This window comes from Mercenaria mercenaria, chromosome 11, assembly GCF_021730395.1.
Source record: "Mercenaria mercenaria strain notata chromosome 11, MADL_Memer_1, whole genome shotgun sequence".
In the NCBI taxonomy this organism is placed as follows: Eukaryota; Metazoa; Mollusca; class Bivalvia; order Venerida; family Veneridae; genus Mercenaria; species Mercenaria mercenaria.
This window is the reverse complement of record NC_069371.1, coordinates 27,578,404-27,598,794: the sequence shown is the minus strand read 5'-3', so window position 1 is coordinate 27,598,794 and position 20,391 is coordinate 27,578,404. Positions and strand designations below refer to the sequence as shown.

General features: G+C 35.5%; 1 protein-coding gene across 6 annotated transcripts in view; it reads right to left on the bottom strand.

The window, feature by feature from the left end:
* Positions 1-20,391, bottom strand: part of LOC123530832 (tyrosine-protein phosphatase non-receptor type 4-like) — a 149,325-nt gene that overhangs the window by 109,511 nt on the left and 19,423 nt on the right. For 5 of the 6 annotated variants that reach the window (XM_053518788.1, XM_053518785.1, XM_053518783.1 and 2 more), the window contains exons 2-8: positions 11,874-12,028; positions 10,964-11,092; positions 6,025-6,066; positions 3,674-3,792; positions 2,475-2,572; positions 728-848; positions 388-475 (exon numbers count right to left, since the gene is read on the bottom strand). In XM_053518788.1, the coding sequence (XP_053374763.1) occupies positions 388-475; positions 728-848; positions 2,475-2,572; positions 3,674-3,792; positions 6,025-6,066; positions 10,964-11,092; positions 11,874-12,014 (738 nt within the window). In that variant the 5' untranslated portion in view covers positions 12,015-12,028. The remainder of the gene's footprint in view (positions 1-387; positions 476-727; positions 849-2,474; positions 2,573-3,673; positions 3,793-6,024; positions 6,067-10,963; positions 11,093-11,873; positions 12,029-20,391) is intronic. The other variant, XM_053518784.1, reaches the window with a different exon arrangement.

The following is a 20,391-nucleotide window of genomic DNA, read 5'->3' as shown; positions in this document are numbered from 1 at the left end:
AAGAACACTCTTGACTGAGGGCATCTAAAAGCAGGACCAGCAATTTAGAATATGTCATTTTTTAAGCTTTTTCTGTTAGCGCTGAAGGTGCATATATGCAACAAATGGGTACCTTCATAGGAGAAAAATCAAGGCTAATTTTCATCAATATTTCACCCTAATGGACAGACAGTGAGTGATCACAGTACCTCAACATGAACACAATCATTTTGCTCTGGTGAAATGAAAGCCCTGTTATAGATTTGGTGAATCAAACAGTAGGAGTAGGTTGAACTTTGTGTCTAAGTTATTGTAATGTGCTTATCAATTTGTAACCACTTCAATGATATAATCTGGTAAAAGCTGTTAACTATCTTTTCAAAAGTTAAAACAAGAAATGAAACCCACTCGTGCTTTATGTAGATCCACTCCGTACATTTCCAGACGTTTAGCTTTGTCCAGGTAATTGTATTCTGCATCGGCTGGAGTTTGACCCCTAAAAATATGTGCAAAGGAAACTATAAAACATTTCAAAACAAAAAATTTCCATAAGCAACAATGTTGTAATAAAATTCAGTTCATTAAGAAGTTACATTATAGTTCAAGCATGTTTTTAATTAGTTTCAACACAACATGGAAGATATATATCCCATGGAATAATTTTTCAACAGCTCACACAATAGAAGCTGAGAAAAATGTAGCCATACAATGTCTAAATTAGCAACTGTTAAATCTGCCTAGAACAAACCTATGTGACTGATGATGTTTTGCTACTTCTTTTTCAAAATCTTCATCTTGAGCCGGTACAAATCGAAATTCTGACAAATACCCGTCTCTGTGCTCATCTGGATTAAAATCCCCCAGCTCGGCTGTAAGAAACAAAATGATAGTTTTTCAAAGCAGATACGTGGTATAGGACTTCATTTCATTTCCACAATATTTCATATTTATCCTGTCACTTGCAGTATTTTCGACCCGATATCAGGGTGCCGTATATCTTTCTTGATATACCGTCAGTTGATCATGTGACCAGTGATATACGGTCAGTTGATCATGTGACCTTATGATCGATATTGTTATAAGAAATTTTGCAACGAAACCATCATCATTGTGTTGGAAATGTCCGAACTAAGAAAATGAGTGGTCAAATAATGAGTTTTTATTCAAAAACGAAGAAGTTATTGCAATTTTGCCGGTAATCACGTCATTATATAAGTGACGTCATTGCGAATATGACGTCATTAAAGCGGTTGTCGCACACTTATTTTTGTAAAATAAATTGCCAAATATCGGAAAATGAAGTAATGACAAGATAAATAGAATAATAGGTTAGTGCCTAAGACGGAGAAAGTTTATCTGGCTCGGCTCCGGACGTTATCAGGTTCGCCTTCGGCTCACCCAATAACCTCCTCCGCCTCGCCAGATAAACTTTCTCATCTACGGCACTAACCCATTATTCTCTATTTCTCTGCACTAAACTTCTTTTACATTTCTAGAGTCAGTCTGACACATGTTATAAAATCAATGTGACCTTGTTAAAGTGTTTCTTGTTAAATGATTTTGAAGAGACTAGTTAAACAAAATATTGCACTACATTTTGTTAAAAATTTACAAAGAGGTCACAGTTCTTGTCTCCGATAAAATGAGGTTTAACATCATTCTTAGTGTTTTGTTTTGGGTTTAATGCCATTCTTCAACAGTATTTCAGTTATTAACAGCAGGCAGTTAACATAACCAGTGTTCCTGGATTCTGTACCAGTACAAACCTGTTCTCCGCAAGTAACTGCCAAACTCCCCACTTGAATCAGAGGTGGACGACGAATGATATCAGACACAATGTCTTTTTATCGAATCGTCACAGAGAACATACGCCCCGCCCAGGATCAAATTTACAACCCCGTGATCCGTAGATCTGTGCCCTTTCTATTGAGCTAAGCAGGCAGGCTTCTTAAAGTATACATACTTCAGTTATATAATTGCTGTCAGTTAACCAAACCAATGTGTGGATTCTGTACCAGAACAGTCTTGTTCTCATACTGACAATTTCCCCACTTGAATCAGAGTGTGAGGTGATGCTGGAAATAACTGACCTATTTTCTGTCACAGAGAGTACTCAATCAAATCTTGACCTCTAGGTTTGTTACATATGTTTTACTAACAGAGCTAACCTGACTGCTCCATTTACATACCACTTACAGTGTAACACAACTTACACTGAACAGCAGAAGTTGCCAGTAATGATCTATTCAATATATCAAAATTTATACTGTGAAATCATTTAATTTCGTGTTCATGAAATTTCGTGGTTTTGGTCAAAACGGCAATTTCGTGGGGGTTTGAATTCGTGGATTTCAACTTTTGAACATAAAATTAATTGGAATTTTAATTGTTCGTTGGGCTTAAATTTCGTGGATTGACTCAACCACGAAATCCACGAAAATTAGTCCCCCACGAAAATTAATGATTTCACAGTATATCATAGTAACAGTACTTACACTGAACAGCATAACTTGCCAGTAACGCTGCTGTACTTCTAGGACAATGTAATCTGCCTTCTAATATATCACGTTTTACTTGCAGGAAAAAATGGTACCTGAATAATATTGTAAACAAATACCTTATAGCCCTTCACAGTTACACATACTTAAAAAACGTGCCATATAAAGGGTGGGTTGGTATTTTGAAGGCAAAGTACAGTCTAATTTTTTAAAAAAGCACTGTATAAAATCACCTGATGATGTTAAGATCAATTTATTTGAATAAAGCAAAGTAAATATCACTTTCAGTCACAATTCATCAGTTATACGAAACATCTAACATTGTGTTGTACATCATCTTAGAGTTAGTTGTGTTATTTTTGTGGATGACTTAGGTGAAACCTGTTCTGATAACATTGTGTTTTACATCATCTAGAATTGGCTGTGTTATTTTTGTGGATGACTTAGATGAAACCTGTTCTGATAACATTGTGTTTTACATCATCTAGAATTGGTTGTGTCACTTTTGCGGAGGACTTAGGCGAAACCTATTCTGATAACATTGTGTTTTACATCATCTAGTATTGGCTGTGTTATTTTTGTGGATGACTTAGGCGAAACCTGTTCTGATAACATTGTGTTTTACATCATCTAGAATTGGCTGTGTTATTTTTGTGAATGACTTAGGCGAAACCTCTTCTGATAACATTGTGTTTTACATCATCTAGTATTGGCTGTGTTATTTTTGTGGATGACTTAGGCGAAACCTGTTCTGATAACATTGTGTTTTACATCATCTAGAATTGGCTGTGTTATTTTTGTGGATGACTTAGGGGGAAAGCTGTTCTGGTAACATTGTGTTTTATATCATCTTTTTGTTGGTTGTGTTATTTTTGTGGAGGACTTGGGCGAAACCTGTTCTGATAACATTGTGTTTTATATCATCTTTTTGTTGGTTGTGTTATTTTTGTGGAGGACTTGGGCGAAACCTGTTCTGGTAACATTGTGTTTTACATCATCTTAGAGTTGGTTGTGTTATTTTTGTGGATGACTTAGGCGAAACCTATTCTGATAACATTGTGTTTTACGTCATCTAGAATTGGCTGTGTTATTTTTGTGGATGACTTAGGCGAAACCTGGCAGAATCAATCGTGTCCAGCATGATAAGGGTTAAGCCCAAAAGAAGAGTAGCAGAAAATTCCCAACAATGTACCTACCTAGTATACTCTTCAGCTAGTTTACTTGGATCTGTTACATAAAATTTAACACGAAAGAAGAACTCATATCCTGGACCTCTGCACTGCTTCTTTATTGTTTTCAAAGGGTCTAACCATCTCTGAAAAATAACATAAATCATTTACAAAACCACTCATAGCTATATGTAAATCAGTCAAAGTTATGACAAAAACTAATATCAAATAACTTAAACTTGTGGACACATATCTATAAAAGAAATGTTGAGAAACCAGTCTGTAGGTTGGATGCCTTCCAAACCAATGGCATCAAAAACAAAATAAAGAATTCACTCACACACAGGAGGCCAGCCTTACATTAGCAGTAAATATGTTATATACAAAATATAATTATAAACATCACAATTCAACATCTTGTTATAAGACAGTAACTTTACTTTGACCAACAATAAACAGACCTTTTTTTTATTAATTAAGACAGAATAACTGTTCACAACTGACACAACAAAACATTTCAGCATAAGGTTAATAGAATATTATGGAATTAGAATTTTAGATTTAGTGCAAATTGTACTGAAATTATAAAAAAAAAAAAGTCAAAATTCCAGATTGATTTCTTTTTGCAATAGGATTTTTGTGATGTCAAGAGCAACGAAACTGTGAAAATTTAAATAATAGCTCTTAAGTTTACTACCTCAAAATATCAAAGGTCCCTTAAGGCCCTGAATCACTCACCTAACACAGTTCTAATAACCCAAATAATCTAGTATTTAATTTGGCCTTGATTTAATTAAAACAAACATTCTGACCATGTGCTATATCAATCAGGTAGATCATTGACCAAGTTTTTCTATGATCTGACCTGATGACCTAGCTTTTTTACCCAAGATGACCTAGTCTTAAATATGTCTCAGATTTTACTGAAGGAAGCACACTGATCAAATTTCATAAAGAATGGTCTAAAACTGTGACCTCTAGAGTGTTAACAGTAATCTTTTTGAAGACACATGGTTTCACAATAGCTCACCGTTAGTACTTTGTGCTCAGGTGAGCTTAAAATAATGTGAAAAAGTGTACATTTTCTTAATTAAAGATGAGAAGGCAGCACCTAGGCCAAAATGAAAAATTAGAATTTGCAACAAAAATCAACCTTTCATCTGTAAAATGACAATCAGCCAAACAATTAGAAATGTTTTTTTAACATCCAGAAAATATTCTAGAATATCTGAAAACACTTTAACAGTGTTTAGACTTTGTTTATCTGATTATTAAAAGGAAATAACTCAGCAGTCAAAGATGACTTTGGTTTTATCAAAATGTGCTTGAAAAAAAATAATCTAAAACATGGGTAAAATGCAAAAGCTGAAGCGGTTTAGGAAGCAAACCAAATTCCACAAATTAATCACAGAGCTCTGATTAATATGACTTTAAAAATATGACTAAGTCAAACACTGAATCCATCTAGATCAAGGCATATTTTTGCTACATATTTAACTTTTTGTTTGAATTTTTGAACTTCTCCCTTTCAAGTGTTGAAGGAATAGCATTATACCAATTTTCAACATTAGCTTGGGAACACGGACTGCCATGTGTTAAGGAAAACATTTTCCGAATCCCACATTTTGCCAAAGCAGCTTATTTGACTAAAATCATAATAGATAAAATAAACCTTTTACTTTATTTTATTTTTTCAAAGCAATAAATTCCTGTACCAAAGAACTAGCCTTTTTGGCTGAAACCAAGATTTTTTTAGCAAAAATTTTCAAAGTACAATAAAATTGAATTTTGTCCCTAAACTGATATCTAGCACCTGTATTACATACATGGATGTCAAAAACAAAACTGTTTAATAAAATATTTATATAAAATCTGTGATCATTGCCAAACATTTTAAACATGATATATACAGGCACTGCTCACATAGCAAAACTGGCTTAGTCACATTTTAAAGTCTACTTGTCATATACTATACAGAGTGACTAAAGGTGCAAACATACTAAACTGTTAAAGTCAATGAAATATTTACTTATAATGTTAAAAATATGAACATTAGAAATATTGAAAACCTCTTTACCCAGATAATGAAGTTCATAAAAACATAAATAAAACACATCTAATAAATAAAACACCGCTAATAATGATTATGATGTAAGAAATATATAAAAATAAGGGAAGAAAGTACTTTCAAATATGTCTATTTTCTTTAAAATATAGTTTTAACCACAGTTAAAGCAATTTCTCGTTGATGAATATTTAATACAGATTCAGTGAAAAAACATATTGCAATATTTGTGTTAGTACAATGGTAAGGGTATTGAGAAATAGCTCTATAAGGTATACAATTGTGAGTTTGTTTTTATCACCAGTGAACTGACCTCAATGGGTATTTGTAGAACATTTTCATACATTTCTTCTCCCTACAGATAAATGTTAAAATTGTCAAACAACATAGTACTAATCTCAATATGAGCCGTGCCATGGGAAAACCAACATAGTGGCTTTGCGACCAGCACGGATCCAGACCAGCCTGCGCATCCGCGCAGTCTGGTCAGGATCCATGCTGTTCGCTAACAGTTTCTCCAATTCCAATAGGCTTTAAAAGCGAACAGCATGGAGCCTGACCAGACTGCGCGGATGCGCAGGCTGGTCTGGATCCATGCTGGTAGCACACCCACTATGTTGGTTTTCTCATGGCACGGCTCATATAATTTTCCTCTATACAGTATAATTTTCATAAGTGTCACAAAATTCGTACTTTTAAGTAACAATATGTTTACAAACATGAGAGTTAATTTTACTGAACATAAATAGGTAAGTATAAAAGCAATTGAAAGCTTATATTATACACATCAGTGTACATGTACTATGTATTATAAATTAAGTCTGAAGCTTTTAGTGTGTAAGCATTAAAATACATGAATATATAATGAAACCATGTCAAAATTATTGCATTTAATCAACTTCAAATAGAACAACAAAGTAATAAAAACCATGTAAAATTCCCATCTATTTTATCTTTAGGAAATACAGTGCCCTATGAAAACAGAAGTTCATGCAGAATACATATGAACAAGATCCTCTGTAAAGTTAAACTAGAGCTATCACTGAATGTGACCAATACCCCAGCAATACTGCTTTGAATATCAGATGTCAAAGTCTTAGGACGCATAACTCTGTGAAAATAAGTCAGTTACATCTACACTTCATTGTGACTGTGGGTATGGAATTTCATTGGAATCCATTCAAAACTGTAGAAGTTGTTCATACTACACACTTACATACAACAATAATGCTGTGTACACACTTTAAGTCCAAAGGTGCATAAATCTGCAATGCCTAAACTGGCCCAAAACATTGTGTCAAGCATATTTTGCCTTCATAATGATCACACGAATGCAGTTTCACAAGAATCCCTTTAGGAATGTGGAAGTATTTCCAGTAATGCCAATATTCACACTACACTGTCATGAACATCAACACTTCATGGTGACCATGTGTATGAACTTTCATTAAAACCTGTTTTAAAACTGTGGAAGAAGTCAGCACTACAATTTTTTGGTAACCAACAGACCATCAGATGCATGATTCCTTGATATCCCTTAAATTTTGTTTGAGGGGTATAATGTCACACTTATTTTCTTAGTTACTCTGGACAGTAAAACACAACAAATAAAGCATCAATTCAACAAAGACCAGTACATACATTACAAGAAATTTGCTCTTTACTTATAGACAACAGACTGTTCTGAATGACATAATGTATTAGTATCATTTTCCTGCATAAGGTGTTTAATGCTACCGCAGAACAAATATGGCACGCTATTGATTTCCAGATTCTCACACAGTATCACATAACAACAATTTGGGCACTCCGTTGGAAATAGGGGATCATTTGTTTAAAAACTAAGACCCAGACACAAATATTAGCCTGAATTCACAGCTGTAAAGCAAATCATGTCTGCAAATCTTTCTAACATAAGTTTTTTTCTTGTACTGTAAATGAACCACGCCATGAGAAAACCAACATAGTGCGTTTGCGCCCAGCATGGATCCAGACCAGCCTGCGCATTCGTGGAGTCTGGTCAGGATCCATGCTGTTCGCTTTCAAAGCCTAATGCAATTAGAGAAACCGTTAGCGAACAGCATGGATCCTGACCAGACTGTGCAGATGCGCAGGCTGGTCTGGATCCATGCTAGTCGCAAATGCACTATGTTGGTTTTCTCATGGTGCGGCTCAAATATCAAAGCATCTGAGATAACACGGAAGTTTCAACAGAATCAAAATAGCCCTGAACTGGATCCAACCTAGCCCATGCAAAAAATTTGTTTATTTACAGCTGTATTTATGATAACTTTTAAATATTATAAATCAAATACTTGTCAATGAAATCACCATATCTGCCTGTAAAACAAAAGCTGTTGGAGGACAGCAATTCTTGACTATTCAACAGAGTTGTTAACTGAATGAATATAAGTAAAACAAGAGCTGTCACTAATGGTGACAAATGCCCCCGCAGCACCTTGACCTTTGACCTGGTGACCCCAAAGTCAGTAGGGGTGGTGTACTCAAAAAGTACTATCAGCATGTGAAGTTTGAAGGTCCTGAATGAAGTGGTTTGCATGTAAAGTGCCTTCATGCAAAAAGTTAACATTGGCCCCTGTGACCTTGACCTTTGACCTGGTGACCCCAAATTCAGTAGGGTTGGTGTACTCATAAAGTACTATCAGTATGTAAAGTTTGAAGGTCCTGGGTGAAGTGGTTCGCAAGAAAAGTGCCTTCATGCAAAAAATTAACGTTGGCCCCTGTGACCTTGACCTTTGACCTGGTTACCCCAAAGTCAGTAGGAGTGGTGTACTCAATAAGTACTATCAGCATGTGAAGTTTGAAGGTCCTGGGTGCAGTGGTTCGCGAGTAAAAAGCCTTCATGCAAAAAGTTAACGTTGGCCCCTGTGACCTTGACTTTTGACCTGGTAACCCCAAAGTCAGTAGGGGTGGTGTACTCAATAAGTACTATCAGCATGTGAAATTTGAAGGTCCTGGGTGCAATGGTTCGCGAGTAAAGTGCCTTCATGCAAAAAGTTAACATTGGCCCCTGTGACCTTGACCTTTGACCTGGTGACCCCAAAGTCAGTGGGGGTGGTGTACTCAATAAGTACTATCAGCATGTGAAGTTTGAAGGTCCTGGGTGCAGTGGTTCGCGAGTAAAGTGCCTTCATGCAAAAAGTTAACGTTGGCCCCTGTGACCTTGACCTTTGACCTGGTGACCCCAAAGTCAGTAGGGGTGGTGTACTCAATAAGTACTATCAGCATGTGAAGTTTGAAGGTCCTGGGTGCAGTGGTTCACGAGTAAAGTGCCTTCATGCAAAAAGTTACGTTGTGACTAACGAACGAACGGACGGACAGTTGAAAACTAATATGCCTCCCTTCGGGGGCATAAAAAGGGGTCATAAGTTCCTAAAACTGCACTGTAGAGTTATGGTATCTGTGTACTACATGTCATCACAGTTAACAGTGTGTGAAGTTTCAATCCAATTTCATTTGTGGGTACTGAGATATCAGCTTACATACAAAAACTTACCCTAAAATTACTAAGTCAAAAAAGGGGCATAATTTTGTAAAAAAGCAAAATAGAGTTATTGAACCTGTGTACTGTAATTCAGTATATCACAGTAAATAAGTTTACATACAAAAACTTAACCAAATCAGGACAACGATGCCGAGAAAGGACAGTCCAATACCTCTACATATTCTTCGAATAGTCAAGCTAAAAATTTAAGTGCATGCTCGTATAATAATGCATGGGCAGGAGAAACAAAAGGGTCAGTCTACTGTAATAAATAGTTATCAGGTAACAAATGCATATAAATGCTTGTAAAACCAATGTTTTATGTTTATATACATTTCAAAATTCTCTAAGAAAATCAACTTTTTGATTAGGCTATTGTCTAATCAAACATAGGAAAAATACATAGTTGGATAACATTAAAGTTTTCTATGAAAAAAAAGCATAAATACTTGTGTGGTCTGCTTAATATTTGAAAAAATGTTAAGTAAAGGAAAGACAATTCATTCTGCTCTTCTTTAAGGTAGCAGAGAGGGTGTCAAATGCTAAAACAACCTATGTCTTCTGCTCCATACTGGATTTTCTACCTATTACATTTATCAACCCTGACAGAATAAGATGCCATTCCCACAGGGTATATACATAAACAAAATGAATGTAGTTGAAAACAGTATCACCTGCAGCAAATTGGCTGTCACAGATAAACATGTAAAAAACATCTCTAGGTCTACTGAACTTTTCACCTTACTTTTTCTATCAATCATGTATAGTCAGTCCTTGGCCTATTTCTTTCCTGATTAAAAAGCATCTCTAAAGATTTCCCAGTAGCTTACGACATTGATCTGTCCCAGTGTATACAAGGAAATTGAACAGCTTGTGTTTTTTACCATATCTCCAAGCATTTATCTATCATCTTTTGTTTAAAAAAGGCTAAATAAGGATTAAATATTGGAATTTTAATGATGTTTCTTTCCTTTGACATTTGGTATATATTTTGCATGAGGTCAATATTTCTACTTTTAGGAATAACAAACCGCAGAAATACGACATTTCAATGTCTATTTTTGTTGTTGTTGTCTGCTTCTGGGATATTACAAAATAACCTTTTCTTTCTTGGATTTTTTTATTTCCTGGAATCCAGGCAGAATTTCTAGTTTAAGACTGCAACATTCAAGACAGTTTACAGTCTAATATTTCTTTTTTTTTCTTTAGTCATTTATTTATCAGAAATTCAACATAATCTATCAACACATCTGGTTTAAGAATGAAAATTCAAAAAGCAACTAATTGCAAATGCTCCATAAAAGTGCAAAAACTTGACAGCTTCATTACCACAAACAACTGTTTGTACTGTTGGATACATAATATTATCCCATTAGATCTTGACCAACACGTACCAACTTTATAATAAAGCCCTAATGTCTGAAAGTGATGGTCCATAGACACAAAATAATTTTTTGATCTGGCATTGGAGAATATTGGAGTTATACCTCCTTTCAGGCCAACTCTTTTTTAAAGAAAACATTGTACATCTGTTCTGCTTACCCTTACCAATAAATAACTTCTGTTTGACAAATCACTTTCCTAATAACAAAAGCTTCTAAATTTCTAGAGACACCACATGGACCATGTATGCTGTGCAGATTTTAAATACCTATAATTTATATCACATATAAATTATTAAGAACTTTACATTACATAATGTTTGATGGGGGGAAGTGGGTGGGGAGGTACGGTGAAAAATACCTACCATTTTATCCCTCACCACAGTATCTGGATCAGGGGATAAATCTAGAAACTGTAAACCAAAGTAGTCTTTCTCTATCAACTCTAGATGGTCAAACACTTTGTCAAGTAGGTGCTGTGCCTTGGCCCTTTTCTGGAAAAAAATCATTAAAGTCCAGTTTATCATATTTCATCTAAAGGTGTATATCAAAAATTGTGACTGGATGAGATCTGCATTTTTCCCTAAATTTTCAAAAATATAAATTACGTACAGAACTTGAAATTTTCAAAGAAAGAAACACATAAAATAAACTCTAGAATTTTATGTCTAAGTCCTTAAATAGCCAAAAAAAAAAATTTATTAAAAAGAGCTTGCAAAGAGTGACAACTCTTGCCTCAGGCAAGTACATACAAGCATAGATATCTATTACCTTACTTCCCTTGCACATACACAATCGACAGTTTTAGACACAATGTCATATTTTTTTTCACAACGAAAATATTTAGGATAATTATTCCAATGTGTATGATTTAACCTAACAGCACTTCTTCAGATGTTTTTTTTTTTTTGTCAGCTTACTTAAACTTTATGAACTTTTAACAATCTGACAATGAAATGAAGTATCACTGGGTATTTTATAATGAAGATACTATATTTTTGCTTTTGTTTCTCTAGAAGGCTAAACCAGTGGTGGTCATTTCTGTCGAATCATCAATACTCAAAGGGCACTAATTTTTGGGGGATTTAATTCATCAGCTGTATCAATCCAAGAAATTTTATAAATAAAAAAAAATCCAATAATTGCATCTTTAAATCTGCATGTCCCGATTAACTAGCCATTTTTGCTAAAAACACAAAATTTCATACCAATGAATTCAAATATTTCAGAATATATACAAATTATTCCCCCCGTTATACTCACTGTTACACTTACATCTACTTCGAAAGTTTCGTGACTATCATCTAAGAAGTGGACGACACAGGGGATCACTTTGGGCTGGCGGTCTTGTGGGTAATGGGCCATTTCTGACGCCCGGACATTATAGCTGCCTGATGACACCAGTCTCATGGACATTGCCTGATGCAACTCTGAAATTATAAAATACAAATTTTAACTTCATAATTTTTTGTAAATTAGTGTTTGTGTTTGGTTTTAAAGTATTTATCAACATTTTTCAGTCATATACAAAAAATGTAAACGACAGTGTCTATTTGCAGCAGTGAGCACAATGCCCAACTTTACAGTGCTGCCTCACTGGTATATCATGCCGTGGACACCTGACATGATACCCCAGCCAGTCACATTATACTGACATCAGGCTGACCAGTCCTAGTACTATCCCCTTATGCTGAGTGCCCAGCGAAGAAGCTACTAGAACCATTTTTAACATTTTTGGTATGACACGGCCAAGGACTGAACCCACAACCTCTGCACTCAAAGCAGGCGCTTTACCACTAGGCTACCGAGGTGGTTTGTAAATTTGTAGTATTCATCATAATGAATGTGCTATTCATTTAGTATGAATTGGATTGGGATGATTTTCACTAGGTGTGTATATATTACATTTGGTATGCTTTCCACTGAGTATGTTTTCCTTGGGTTTGAATTACACTGAAAATGTCCAATTACCCACCCCCACCAATGGGTATATGACTTACATTTCAAGTGTTTTTCATTGAGTATGATAAGATAAATTACATTATTGGTGAGCTTCCCACTTGGTATGAACTAAACTGAGACAAACACTAAAAAAAGCCATTTTGAAAACTGTCTTGAACTCTTCACATTATAAGTTTTCAACCTAGACTGAACAGTCAATTGTCAGATTACTTTAGCCCTTATCATGCAGGACACGGCTGATTCTGCCTTAGTGACCAGCACATCCTTGCAGTCTGATCAAGATCTGCACTGTTCGCCATTCAGTCAGTATCTTTTTGGTAAGCACCCCTTTTAACAGTTAATGGTACTATCCTAATTGAAAGATGGGCAAGTTCATTTTAGAAATTCAGCAGGGTAAGGGTTAGTAACTTGCCAATTATTTTTGGCCACAATATAACCAGTTACACTTATTATATCCAAATCTACGCTAACAATCACCACAGTTTGTGCGACAACTGGAAACAATGTAAACTGAAAAATTCTTTAGTAGGTATTTATTTTGAATACCAGGATTTTCATCCATTACACAGCACTATCATGTGGTTAAAGAGACAAATAATTGCCGTTATCTGTTCCACTACTAACAATTTGTAGATCTAGACCTCTGATATTACATAATTCATATAATGTTTTTGGCAACAAACTGCATCATAAAAGATATAATTATTGCAATCATTCAATTACCATAGAGTATAACAGGAATGTAATAATGTCAGGTCATGCAGAACAATGCAACATTACTGTTAATTTTCCTTCGGGACATTTACCATGAATGTTTAAACAGTCAAGTGATGCTTTTGGTATATTTCTATTATATGGTGGGTTTCAGTCTATTCACTCATTTCCGTGGTTGCAAGAAATTCATAACGTAAAGCAACAATTATTTTTTGTGAGACTAAAGGCAAAACAACCTTGCAGCATAATAGCACAATTCAGCAATATTTCTAATCATTTCATGGGTAGAGATGTCATATCCACGAAATCTTACAAAGACAAATGAAGATACGAGAGGAAAAAGCCTTACGACAAGCAATGCTTAGATTTGACATAATTGCTGGCTCCTTTGCCAACGAAACTACATAAAAACAACAGACATTTCATATTACCTGACACTTAGTATTCAGGTGTTGTTTAGTATATACTACATGCTTAATTTTTTCATACTTTTCCCACAGAATTTTGCTGGCATTAGGACAAGACAGTTAACAACCAGATGTTGCAATAATGGCAACCTTCCGAGCAACTGCATTGGTGAATGGTCCACCTTAAATACACCATACTGATACATAAATTACCTCCTACAATAATATTTGTGGTTGATGGCCAACCTACCACACCATACTGTAACTTAATTACCTACTACAACATTAGCCACTGATGGCCCACTTTATACATCATACTGAAACATAATTACCTGCCATTACATCAATCAGCTGGAATAACACTAAGGATTATCTACCTGAATGGAAGCAGGCTTTTTATTCTTCAAAACTATTAGGCAGCCTAGAGGAATCTACAAAATTAGTACCACAAAAAACTTTGTGCTATAACTGCTGCAAGCACTTCGCTGTCTTGGTTTTACAGCTACTTCTTTGAGCATTACTTTTTGTAGGTAGGGAAATATCTATACAAGATTTTTTGCACACCTGACTTTTTCGTGTGGGCTATTTTTAATCAATATTAAATGTCAAACAGACTAAGATATAAGAAAATACTTTTAATAACATTCATCCCCTACCTCTACTTTAACGGGTGGAAGTTGTCAATTACTGGTTGAGAACAAGCCAGATTTGGACATAAAAACTCCATAGACAATGGAAGGTCTTTAATTGATAACTTCTTCTCATGACAAACAAGAGCACTGCCATGCGGAGCAATATATACGCCTGAAGGTATGACCTTTGACCCCAAAGTGTGACCTTGATGTGAGCTATCTGAAACATGCGCTCTGCACGTCACCTTGATGTGGTGAACATTTGTGCCAGGTTTCTTTAAAATCCCTCGAGCAGTTCAATAGTTACAGAGCAGACACGAAACAAAGTCATATGACCCTAGACCCCCAAGTGTGACCTTGACCTTGAAGCAAGCCATCCAAACATGCACTCTGCAAGTCGTCTTGATGTGTGAACATTTGTGTCAAGTTTCTTCGAAATCCTTCAAGGGGTTCAAGAGTTACAGAGCAGATATAAAATTGCTAACGGATGGATGGACACCGGCATCATAACATAATATTTCCCTTCGGGCTTATAAAAATTAAGACAATTGACTTACAGACATCATGTTATTAAAGCAAATTCTCACAACCTTGCCAGTACACAAACTCATACAACTGGATGATGTGATCGAAAAATGAATGAGGAAACTGGAACATTTTGAAAATATTCAGCTACATGTACTCAAAAATAAAACTACCAGAAAATAATTAAATTTCATCACCTATTCACCATAAAATATAATTGAGAAACAGTATGACCTAGTGATATGATTTTCCTGGAGAAATATCAGACAGATCTTGCCTTACCACCATGGGAATATTGTCAAATGAAACATGACCTGATCAATACTATTGAACTTTCTGCTTACAAATGCTGTGTTGATGAAGAAAAGTGCACATTTCATTCTCAGAGATATTTCTGAATTATAGTAATCAGTTTTGTCACATGCATTTCTTCAATTTTAATCCATTTGTTTTTGGTTTAGTGCCATTTTCAGCAGTATTTCAGCTATGTAACAGCAGGCAGTTAACTTAACCAGCATTCCTGATTCTGTACCAGCACAAACCTGTTCTCTGCTTCTCGGAGAACATACATCTCCCCCTTGGATCAAACTCACGATCCTGTGATTCGTAGATCTGCGCTCTCACTATTTAGCTAAGCAGGAGAGAGAAAAGCCTTAAATTACACTGAAAATTTTTAATGTTATCATAAAAGTAACAGTTACTGTTAATCAACACACAAATCGGAACGTTAAGCCTGTACAGGGTTTTAATTTCTGAATGACATTCAGAGCCTTTGACCAGTTTAAATGTTACCTCATTTCCAATGAAATCTTGGAAATATTCACCTATATTCGTAAAATTCATGAATTATAACAAATTACGTTGGAAGTGCACCAAGTAAGATTTTACGCATGCAAAGTAAAAGTGCAGGTATGACTGCCAAGAATCTGGGCTTAATCTTGAGAGATATATTACACTATAGGTGATGAAAGTATATCACAATTATGTATCTTTATAATACCTGATTTTTTAACTTTTGTTATTTTCATCTTTAACAGCAGCTTCAATAATAACCCTAATTATGATGCTTTCTACCGCCTGGCCATTTCTGAGGAATTAACAGTCATATAAAATTTTTTTACCTTGGTATGTTTGTATATAACTGGAAGAATGCCAAAGGTCTAAAATGAATTTCATGAGCCTAAATTAAGTTGTTCATTACTGGGTCGCTGTTGGAACAGCAAACAGGGTTGTGACATTACATCATAATTGATATTATACTGAATGCTGTTCATCAGGAATCGAAAGGTATTTGCTGCAGCAAGAAGTTCATGGAAGAAAATTCCCTTTGAACAGTGTGTGAAAGTTTGACAAAATCTCTGATAGTTTTGGTGTAATTCTCCTGGTATCAGTAGAATTAATGAAGGGAGATCAATAAACAAGAGGGCCATAAAGGCCCTGTATTGCTCACCTGACCTATTGACCTAAAGATCATTAAGATTAACATTCTGACCAAGTTTCATTAAGATATGGTCATAAATGTGGCCTCTAAAGTGTTAACTAGCTATTCCTTTGATTTGACCCCGTGACCTAGTTTTTGACCCGACATGACCCAGATTCAAACTTGTCCTAAAGATCATCAAGTTTAACATTCTGACTAAGTTTCATGAAGATACAGCCATAAATATGGCATCTAACCTATTGACCTAAAGATCATTAAGATTAACATTCTGATCAAGTTTCATTAAGATATGGTCATAAATGTGGCCTCTAAAGTGTTAACTAGCTATTCCTTTGATTTGACCCCGTGACCTAGTTTTTGACCCGACATGACCCAGATTCAAACTTGTCCTAAAGATCATCAAGTTTAACATTCTGACTAAGTTTCATGAAGATACAGCCATAAATATGGCATCTAGAGTGTTAACAAGCTTTCCCTTTGATTTGACCTAGTGACCTAGTTTTTGACTCCACCTGACCCTGAGATTTAAACTTGACCTAAGATCACCAAGATTAACATTCTCACCAAGTTTCATTAAGATAAATGTGGCCTCTACAGTGTAAACTAGCATTTCCTTTGATTTGACCTGGTGACCTAGTTTTTGATCCCAGATGACCCAATATCAAACTCGTCCAAGATTTTATTGAGGGTAACATTCTGACCAAGTTTCATTAAGATTGGGCCAAAAATGTTACCTCTAGAGTGTTAACAGTCAAATTGTTAACGACGGACGGACGACGATGGACACAGGGCGATCACTAAAGCTCACCTTTGAGCACTTCATGCTCAGGTGAGCTAAAAAGTAAGCAATGAAGCCTTAAAGTTTTTGTACATTGCACATTCCCTTAATACATTGTATTCATTACATAGTTTGAACAAATATCTTGAATAGTTCTGAGGTATAATGCTCTGGACACTAAATACAATTTAGGAAGATTTGATCTCAAGCGTGATCATAACCATTGATCTACAGACCAAGTTCATGTGCTATGCACATCACCTCATTGCTGCCAACCTATATGCCAAGTCTGAAGTCAATACCTTGAATGGTTATCAAGTTATGCTCTGCAGACAGATTTGACCTTGCTGTGACCTCGACTTTTGACCTACCAACCTGCTTCATGCACTCTGCACATTGTCTCATTGCCACCTATGTACTGTATATATGCCATAATTGAAGTCAATACTGTGAATGTTTATTAAGTTATGCTCCAGGCAAGACATTTATAGGGCAAATTTGACCTTTGACATAGGGTCGATCATCACAGTACTTCATCTCAGGTGAGCTGAAGTCTTAACCCTTATCATGCTAGACACGAATGATTCTGCCTTTGCGACCAGTGCAGATCATGATCAGCCTGCACATCCGTGCAGTCTAATCAAGATCTGTACTGTTCGCCATTCAGTCTGTCGCTTTTTGATAAGCACCCCTTTTAACAGTTAATGGTACTGTCCAAATTGAAAGATGGACCAGTCCATTGTAGAAATTTAGCAGGGTAAGGGTTAAAATCAAACCATCCTCTCACTAAACAAACAGTATCATAAGATTCTCTTAGAATCTATTTACATCACCTATAAGCTAATTAACTAAAGTACATTCTTGAGTTACGTTTTTTCTTTTACCTATTCCCTAAATCTTTTCATCTCTCCGAAAAAAAAATATATATATCTACCTGCAAAAGCATAAGAATAATGATAATGAAAGGTTTAAGATTAATGGAACAACTCTCATCATAAACTTTCTCCTTCATGTGAAAAACTTCTTTCAAATCATTTCGTTAATTATGTTTATTGTACAAAACCTTTTTCCATATCAATCTGGAACAATTTATCAGAAGAAAACTATAGCATCATTTACTTCCTGACAGATAGAGAACAGCTTGTTAAATACATGGGATTGCCTCTTTTCCTACTTGGTAAAGGCTAACAGTTAACCTATTCCTGGAAATAATACTGGAATTATCATTTGCTCTCCAAAATTTAAGCTACAACTTCTTCACCTGAATCAAACCTGGAGCAGGAACAATTAACAGATGCAAACTCAAACTCTTGTATTCTTTTTTATAACTGAAAATAATTGACGAAGAGACCAAAGTTGTTATACCACAGGTCTATACTTTTAATGTGTAAAACACTATTTTTCGTTGACTGCGTAAGTACATTGTACATCTTACACAACCTTGGCAAGTACGTTCACTTGACAAAAGAACCCACCAGATTTCCAATTAGAACTAGTTGGTCTTCCCTGATTTAAAAAATAATGGTGCGGGTAATTAAGCTAGGAGTGACATTGTCCGACTGAGAAGCTACATTACTACACTGTAATGATGCCAAGGTTCTGATTCCCATTACGAAAATCAATACAAAACTTTTGTCACTCTCTGTTTAGACAAGAAAATCACTTTAAACAGAATTAAAATTCGCTTGCTAGTGTTTCATGCAATTCCAAGAAGAAATTAGGCAATCAAATTTATCTGTCAAATAAATAGCTAAGTATCCTGTGCTTCAAAAACAATGAATTTTATGCAAAAATGGGAACTTTGCCAACAATAACCCTTGGCATAATTATATAAAGCTATAATTTTCAATGAAGTTTGAATAATTTTCATATTTAAGGGTCAAGGGCCTTACAGTCCGACTAAAATGAACAAGAAGGCCTTAAAGGCTCTAAGTAATTCACCTGACCTTGACCACTTGACCTTGAACTGTATTTGAAAATAAAAGAAGACCTAATAATGACTTACAGACCAAGTCTGATGTAGACCTAAAAAGTACATTATGAGAATAAGTTGTTTAGTTTAAGTGTATTTCTATGTTTAGTGCTAGCAGCCCCTAAAAGGGGCCAGTAAGTGCCCTCATTTGAACTAAATTGGGATATATCTTAGTCATGATGCTTAGTATAGCCTAAGTTTGATGATTTGGTCAGCAGTTCATGAGCAGATGTTGTTTTAGGTTTTTCTTGCTTTTGTTCTAGCACGGGTGGTAAACGCGCAATCCAATTCCCACTGGGAATACGCTAAAAATGGGTTGCGCGACTTCCGGTGCTGGTGTTGCGCATCAATATATACAAAATCGAGGTAGGTGGGTTTTTGTTTTTGTAAAATGACACATTTACGAGTGCTTTCGAAAAAAAGAAAAATGCTATTCGACACAAAAATGAATATAGAGCATATGTGTGAAATACCAACTTATTAATCTGCTGGCTCGAGCTGTCAAAAGCATGGAATCAGGAAAAATGCAAATTTTCTAACTCTTGTGCCTTCTTTCTGGAAATGTTACGCTTCTAATGATCAAACGCATGTAGAACAGTCATGAATATTACATACACTTGAATGAAATGTTACTTTTGGGGGAAAGATTGGCAAAAAATCATCAGGAATGGGGCTGCGCCCCGGGAATGGAGTTGCGTGTATACATTATATACATAATGATGTATACGAGCAGCTCCATTCCCGGTGCTCAACCCCATTCCCGATGATTTTTTTGTCATTTTTGTCCCCGTAAGCAGGATTTGAAGCAAATAATTTTGATATTCGTTACTTTATAACAGTTGAGTTATCATAAAAAGCATCAGATGTCCTCAGGTCAGGCATATGAGGTCAGAAATTCCCATTTTTGTTGATTTCATACTTTTTTCACGCTTCGTGTCGCCCGAGTTTTTGTGATAATAGAGCCGAATCATAAATTACAAACCAGATATTTTACACATATGATGTATTTTCATATTTGTGTCGAATAGCATTTTGCTTTTTCGAGAAAATTTATTCTTTTCTCATACTAAGCAAAATCATAACTTCACATACCTCAATTACGTCTTTTTTTATGCGCAACACCAGCACCGGACCTTGCGCAACCCATTTTAAGCCTATTCCCGGCGGGAATTGGATTGCGCGTTTACCATCCGTGTCTAGTAGCCATTTGAACAAAATTAGGGGAGGACATTACAATAATGCTACAGACTAAAAGTTGATGAAGATTCATGAAGTGCTTCGCGAGAAGTCATTTAAAGGTATTTCTATCTTTAGCTTCAGAGGTCCCTACATTGGGATCATGTGCCTCCATTAGAGAATATT